The 7,987-nt window shown below is 40.2% G+C and overlaps 1 protein-coding gene across 1 annotated transcript; it reads left to right on the top strand.

The window, feature by feature from the left end:
- The first annotated feature begins 855 nt into the window (after window positions 1-855).
- GHSR (growth hormone secretagogue receptor) lies at window positions 856-4,679 on the top strand. The gene is made up of 2 exons (XM_055570330.1): window positions 856-1,787; window positions 3,955-4,679. The coding sequence occupies exons 1-2, from the start codon at window positions 992-994 to the stop codon at window positions 4,257-4,259; spliced, it is 1,101 nt and encodes a 366-aa protein (XP_055426305.1). The 5' UTR covers window positions 856-991; the 3' UTR covers window positions 4,260-4,679.
- The last annotated feature ends 3,308 nt before the right edge of the window (window positions 4,680-7,987 follow it).

The following is a 7,987-nucleotide window of genomic DNA, read 5'->3' on the forward strand; positions in this document are numbered from 1 at the left end:
TTGCTGCAGCAAAAGTAATCTCCTACACAGCATATGCCCTACCACCGCCCAGTTGGGAGACTGTACAAAGGGCTGGAATTCACAACAATTTATTCACACATCTTGCTCCTTCGTTCTCAGAAGTCCATCAGATGGGATATTCAAATCTAGAACCTGAGTCCCCCGCTCGCTGTGCGACCTTGGACAAGTGGCCGCACCTCTCTAAGCCTGCTTCTCCTCGCGAAGACGATGGTAGGTTCTAGGACTGTGTGAGGCTCTTCCCAGGTGCGCAAGGTCTCCTCTCCCGTCGGAACACTCCCTACCTCCCTTTCCCAAGCTCAGTTGTGCACTCTCAGTTTTCGACACCAGGTTTGTAGCCAACTCTAACCCTTGTAGAGGCAGGTCCTGAGAACTGAAGGTGTTCTCCCCATTATCCCCGCCCCCATCCTCGGGTGTGATCTGCCTTTGGGGTCACACTGGGCACGCAGCGCCCAAGGCTAGTAGGGGAGCGCTCCCGCGCGCTCGAGCTTCGCAGTGCTGGGTCTCCGCTTCGCAGCGCTTTGGGAAATGCGAGATGCTGCTGGAGCCTGAACGCAAAAGGGAAGCAGAGTTGGAGAAGCTACCCCAGTGACAGGTACTTGTGTGGAGGCTTGCTGGAGGCTGGGTTGGGAGAGAGGGTCTTTGGGGGAGAGAAAGGGGTAAACGAGAGGTGCCAGAGCTGTGGGTCACTCTGTCCATCTCACCACCTGTGTGTGTGTGTGTGTGTGTGTGTGTGTGTGTGTGTCTTCCTGCCTCCATCTCTCGCCCTCCTCCCCGCCTCAGGCTCTCAATCTCACCTTCTCGCTCAGCTACTGCCTCTCCTCTCTCTTTTCTTTCCAAGTATCCTCCCTGAGAGCCCGCGCGCGCTCCTCCCTCGCACTCTTTTGCGCCTAAGGAGACCTTCTCCCGGACCAGCCGGATCCAGCCTCTCAGCGCAGTCGCGTCCCTGAACCAGTTAAGCAGAACCGGCAGCATGTGGAATGCGACACGGAGCGAGGAGCCGGGGCCCAACCTCACGCTGCAGGACCTGGGCTGGGACGCTCTCCCCGACAACGACTCGCTGACTGACGAGCTGCCACCCCTCTTCCCCGCGCCGCTGCTGGCGGGCGTCACAGCCACCTGCGTGGCGCTCTTCGTGGTGGGCATCGCGGGAAACCTGCTCACCATGCTGGTGGTGTCGCGTTTCCGCGAGCTGCGTACCACCACCAACCTCTACCTGTCCAGCATGGCCTTCTCCGACTTACTCATCTTCCTCTGCATGCCCCTCGACCTCGTGCGCCTCTGGCATTACCGGCCCTGGAACTTGGGCGACCTGCTCTGCAAACTCTTCCAGTTTGTCAGTGAGAGCTGCACCTACGCTACGGTGCTCACCATCACCGCGCTGAGCGTCGAGCGCTACTTCGCCATCTGCTTCCCGCTGCGGGCCAAGGTGGTGATCACCAAGGGCCGGGTGAAGCTCGTCATCCTGGTCATCTGGGCCGTGGCTTTCTGCAGCGCCTGGCCCATCTTCGTGCTGGTCGGAGTGGAGCATGAGAATGGCACCGACCCTCGGGACACCAACGAGTGCCGAGCGACCGAGTTCGCCGTGCGCTCCGGACTGCTCACCGTCATGGTGTGGGTGTCCAGCGTCTTCTTCTTCCTGCCTGTTTTCTGCCTCACAGTGCTCTACAGCCTCATCGGCAGGAAGTTGTGGAGGAGGAGACGCGGCGAGGCGGCGGTAGGCGCCTCGCTCAGAGACCAGAACCACAAACAGACCGTGAAGATGCTGGGTGGGTCTCAGTGCTCCCTCGAGCTCTCCTCTCCCCGAGTCTTCCCCTTCTCCCTGAGTCTCCCTCTCTCCTGTTTCTTGAAGTATATGTTGCCCTATAAATCTCTCAATTATTCTCTCCCGTGTTGGTCTTGAGCCCTCTCTTTGGTCTCTAGTTTCTCTGTCGTGTGTCATTCTATTTTTTTGTTTCCCATTTTTTTCTCTGTCTATATATCTGTTTTCCTCTGTCCTTTCTCCTTCCCTCCTCTCGCCCCTTGACTTTCTCCTTTGGTCTCTTTCTCTGTGTGTGTGTCTCATTTCTGGTCTCTCCTTCTCTCTTTCATGGAAAAATGTCCCACCTTTGTATTTCTCTAAAATGTAGTGCGTATTAGCCTAGAAACTTCGTGTCAAAACTGAGATCTTTCATTAAAGAATCTATTGTGGTCTTAAAGCATTAAAGTTGATGTTAAGCTTCCTGCCTCAATATGGAGATAACTAAGTTGCATTAAGAAAAGCAGGTACTGGGGGTGAAAAAATCAGGCATTGACTCTAGAAAGCATTCATTGGTAAATTTAACCAAAGATGTGATCATTTGGATAATTCTATCAGAGAAGATTGATTTTTCTTTCAATATTGTGATTTGCTTTCTGACTTGTATTTTTTTCAGATAATTGCCTCAATTCCATTTATCCTGATGCTGTTTATACAGCTTTGGAAGGAAGTACTGGGATCTCTGTTTTCATACTTAGCTTTCTCTCCAAGTAGGAAAGGCTAGATAAACTAGGATAGGCAGGCTTCCAACATGAGAAAAGGAGAAGGGGTGGAAGCTGGTAGGACTTACTATCTCTCCCCAAGTGAGCCTTAAGAAAACATCTGGATGCAGTGCCACACTGGAGTGTGTATGGAATAGTTATTCCATAAATTCAGCTTCTGTAACTACATGTGTTTGGTACAAGTAATACAAAGTGTGTTCATAGCCAAGTGAAATTGTAATTCTACTTGCTTTTTTCAAAACCAGAATCTTTACGTTTTATTATTTGGACATTGTAGTCAACATTTTGTACTTATTTGCATATTTAGTGCTTCTTAGAAGTCATTCCAGGATGATTTTGCATTGTAATTTTACAATTCCTGAAATCCTGTATATTAAAGTGATAGAGTTTATCCAAAGAATGTCAGGTTTTTTTTTGTTTTTGTTTTTGTTTTTTTTAAGACCAGTGATTCTCGTAATATGACTAGATCGAAATCTGCTGGTGCTCCTCAAGGGACTCTAAATTCATGTTGCTGCTGGGGCAGTGAGTTGCTGCTATGCAACTTAGTTTTATGAGTACATTCAATAATTTCCTCTAATTTTATTTTTGAACTGTTAATTATCCTCACTGGTGTCTCAACACCAATGCTAATTTTGTTTTGCCTTGACAACTGGAAGGGACTCAATCACTTAGTGATTCCCTAAAGTGGTACAAGGACCAGAATATTTTTTTTCTGTTATTTTTCCTCTGATTTCTGAATTTTAAAAACTTAACCTAGAAATGCAAAGGTCTTGAAAAAAAAAAAAAAGCTACCTTACATGGGCAAAATTAAAACTTGGATGGATGATCATTAATGTTAGTTTGTTTTATGGCCTTTTATTCCTTACTTATGTCTATTTTAGGTGGAAAAGTCTCATTCATCTCTATGGTTCTCAATCCTGACTGCACATTCAATCTTTTATGAAACTTTACAAAGAAAAAAAGAGAACAGGTGTCCTGGTCTCCTTTCTAGAAATTTTAATTTAGTTAGTTTGTATTATATCCAAGGAATCTGTGCCCAGGGAAACTCTGATACATAACTGCGGCTGAGTACAACCACATTATCTCATATAGGTTTGATCTAACACATATATTATAGTGGACTATTGAGACTAGATTGTCAAGTTACTAGAGTCAACATGTCAACTCAAGCACAAATTTACTAAAGTAGTTGTTAAATAGAAATGATTGGAAAGCTTAGTGAAAATGGTTGAACTGTTGGTCCAAACAGAGTCAATCTTGGTTAAAATATAGGAATGGGGAAGAGCAAAACATGATATTTTTCTGAAGTCAATTGTCATACCACACATAATCAAAACAAGTCTATGTCTTCAAAAGAGATTGTGGTTTGCTATGACATATCCTGAACTGACGTTCTCTTTCTCATTGTCTTTTCAGCTGTAGTGGTTTTTGCTTTCATCCTCTGCTGGCTGCCCTTCCACGTAGGACGATATTTATTTTCCAAATCCTTCGAGCCTGGCTCTGTGGAGATCGCTCAGATCAGCCAATACTGCAACCTCGTCTCTTTCGTCCTCTTCTACCTCAGTGCCGCCATCAACCCTATTCTCTACAACATCATGTCCAAGAAGTACCGGGTGGCAGTGTTCAAACTTCTGGGATTTGAACCCTTCTCCCAGAGGAAGCTCTCCACTCTAAAGGATGAAAGTTCTCGGGCCTGGACAGAATCTAGTATTAATACATGATCAAGCACATTGCTCAGTAAAGTCAACGTTCATTGTTCTATACCAGAAGCCATAGCACAGCAGAACTTGGGAGGAAGTTTGAAGGTTAATTTTGGAATTAGGGACACACAGGTCTGAAGACAATTGGGAGCAAGAAAAGATAGACTGTAGTGTGTGAGCAGTTTGATTTGATTGCACACTCATCAGTGCTATCATACACGATTTCTGCATATTTCACTGCCTATCATTTTTGCATTGTGCTGTTGGTGCTATCAAGGGCTTTCCAGTTCAGAGAAGGGAGGTAGTGTAGAGAGGGCAATTAGGTCACTTTTTACTCGACAAATTCTAACTCTAATTTCTTTTTCATAATGATAATTTTTTAGTAAAATAATAAAAAACTTAAAACATGACTTTCAGAAGCTAGCAATTTTCATGGAGTCCCAGATCAGTGCTGTCCAAGAGAAATATAATGCAAAATACTTAAGAAATCAATATAAAATTGTTAATAGAATGTTATGCTTTTTATGTTAAAGTCTTTAAAATCTGGTTTGTTTTTTAAATTTTAAGTTCACCTTAATTTGGACATTGGGTGTTCATCAGTAATACTTGATTTATTGCAATTTCATAAATTTTCCAGAAGAAAAAGTAGATTCATTAACCTAAGTTGTCTAAACATACTTAAAATTTCTCTAATAACTAAAACAACTATAAGTTCTTAACTTGAAAATTAATTGAAATTAGAAATTCAGTTCTTCAAGTTGCAATAGTCACATTTCAAGTGTTTCAATAGCCAAATGTGGCTAATGGCTACCATACTGGACAATGCAGCTCTAGAGTATATGGAAAATTATTGTTAATCTCATAAAAATGCTAAAAATAAATACTCAGTTCCTGAAATGTTTTTATAGTGAAATTAGCATAGGAGAGTGTTAGAGTGATAAATTCTAAGGATTATACCTGAATGCCCTGTAATTTCTGCTTGGGAGAAAATGGATATGAACTATAATATGCATGCATTTTTAATCAAGTTGGGTTGCACGTGTTAGTAATCAGGAAATGAGACTTTTTAAAAACTGTAGAAAATCACAAATTACCTTATTTGGCTTAACAAAAATACTTAAGCCAATCATAAGCCTTTGATTTGTAAATAAAGAATAATTTACAACTTACTCTGGAAAGTTTACAGAAACTTAGTAAACATAGTAATTTTTCAAATGGTGAAAAATTCACAGTCCCTTCAATGCTACTGTTGATTGATATTTAACACTTAAAAAAACCCTTATGACCATTGTGCTCCTTACATCCCACTGCTTATCTGATAGATATGTTTACTTAGATTTCCAGTATTCCTCTTAACCATAATTATGAATGATTAGACACTGTCAACTAAATATAATATACATTGGTTATAAATCTAAAACTTTCATTTATATTCCTATTAGTCCTCTTATAGTCAACTCTTTTATATTAAATATAATATTCCAAAAATGATTTTTTCATAGTTCTCTGTAATACTAAGTCATATAAGCAATTCCTTCATGAAGTTATTGGTTCAGTATGGAACTGATTGAACTAATTAGGGAAATTATTTCCATGACTGGTTTTCCCCACCCAAAGTATAGATTATTATGCCAAAATAATCAATTAACTATTTTTTAAAATGAAAACATAATCATAATTAGAATAATTTCCCCAGAGAAATATTTCTAAAGTTATTTTTGACACTAAAACTGTTTTATCAATATAGTCTAAATGCAGAACTTCAGCAAATTGATTACTCAGTTAATTCTTTGGAGTATATCTTTTTTTTTTAAATACTGAATCATTTAAGCTCATTGAATACTAATTAGGTCATTCAACATTATTATTCTAAATAGGTCCCAGTAAATCTCAAAGAGGTAATTCAATTCCCTGAAACCTTATTGTTTCTTTCTACAAATATATCCTATTTGAGAGGAAACAAGCAAAAAAAGGCTTGACTTGATCACATAGTTGATTGCTTTGGAGAAAAACAACCCGACTTTTAATTATTCGGTGCACCCCACTCTCCACCCCCCACTTTCTTGTAGGTTCATGTCCATAGTCTAAGTACAACTCACAGGGAATAATTTCCATAGCAGGGACCACTATTGTCCTTCATTAGAACTCAGAGAATAGTTTTAAAGAAAGGAATTGTTAATTGTGCTCTTATATGATTGCCTTTTTATTTTTGTAGCTTCTTTGTTTCATCATGGTCCATAAATTATCTCAGACTCAGGGAAAAGAGGAACTTACATGAGGAAAAATGTTCCTAAAAGTCCCTCAGTTCACATTTAGTATGTGCCTGGTATGTTCTAAGTGCTAGAGATTCATGAGTTAAGTATTTTTATCCTTAATGAGTTCATGACCACTTGTGAGTTGTGTTATAGCAGGTAACTAATATATTTAAATTATAAAGTAAACATCTTCAGTTGACGCTGTGCTGTGCACCTCCCTCTATTGTGTATTTGGCTCAAAATAAATTCAGAACAGGCTGCTAGTACACAAACTAGTCAAATTTGTAGATGTAGTTATTGTCTGCCAGTGCATTCTTTTTCAATGTAAAAAAAGTAAAGAAATTGGTTTCGATTATAATCTGTTTCTATTTTTCTGGTTACCTAGAATCAAGGTTTCTATTACCACACCTTACACTGTGTCACAAAATCAAGGGTTGGATTATTTTCATTTTTGGAAGTGACTGTTGTATGAGACAGAGAAGGCAATGGCACCCCACTCCAGTACTCTTGCCTGGAAAATCCCATGGACGGAGGAGCCTGGTGGGCTGCAGTCCATGGGGTCGCTAAGAGTCGGACACGACTGAGCGACTTCACTCTCACTTTTCACTTTCATGCATTGGAGAAGGAAATAACAACCCACTCCGGTGTTCTTGCCTGGAGAATTCCAGGGATGGCGGAGCCTGGCGGGCTGCTGTCTATGGGGTCGCACAGAGTCGGACACGACTGAAGCAACTTAGCAGCAGCAGCAGCAGTTGTATGAGAAAGAACTTTTGAATAATTGCTTTTAGGAAAATACTCATTGCTACAAATTATTTAAAATCATAAGTGTTGTGGCAATGAGAATGAGAAACACTTCTAATGTCTGGCAAGACCTTGAAAACCACTTCTTTATGATCAGCTTTTTATTGCAATCAAATTTCTTGTGATGGGATTTGACTTGAAATTCCACCTTTTCCACTCCAATGCTTTTACTAAGAACCTGAAATCATTGTAATTTATAATTGTTAGTTCAACATTAACAATTTTAGCTGTAATTATTTTGCTGTTTTTCATTTATTGATGTACTTGAATTTAACATTTTTTTAAAACTGTGAGAATTTTTGCAAGATTGGTGCCTGAAAAATACTCCCCTGTCTTTTAAAAAAGTGTGTTTTTAAAAAGTGTGTGCATCTATAAAATGTGACATATATACATACATATATCAAAATTTCTTGTCACAGTGTCTAATAGAATAGAGCATTCTGCTTTCAGAAACACTGTCTTCAGTGTATATAATGCCCTTAAAAGATAAAGGTAGTGTCACTCATAGTTCATAATCTAATGATCCTTTTATTTATTTGCAATTTAAATTACATATTGTCATTTAAAAACTGTAAATTAAATTTCAATTTAAATTATCCAAGCCTGGATATATATAATTGGAACCTAACCAGATGATTAGTGACCGATGTTAATTCACTGAATTGATACCATGTTTTTCATCCAGAGAATGAT

This window comes from Bubalus kerabau, chromosome 2, assembly GCF_029407905.1.
Source record: "Bubalus kerabau isolate K-KA32 ecotype Philippines breed swamp buffalo chromosome 2, PCC_UOA_SB_1v2, whole genome shotgun sequence".
Taxonomy (NCBI): Eukaryota; Metazoa; Chordata; class Mammalia; order Artiodactyla; family Bovidae; genus Bubalus; species Bubalus kerabau.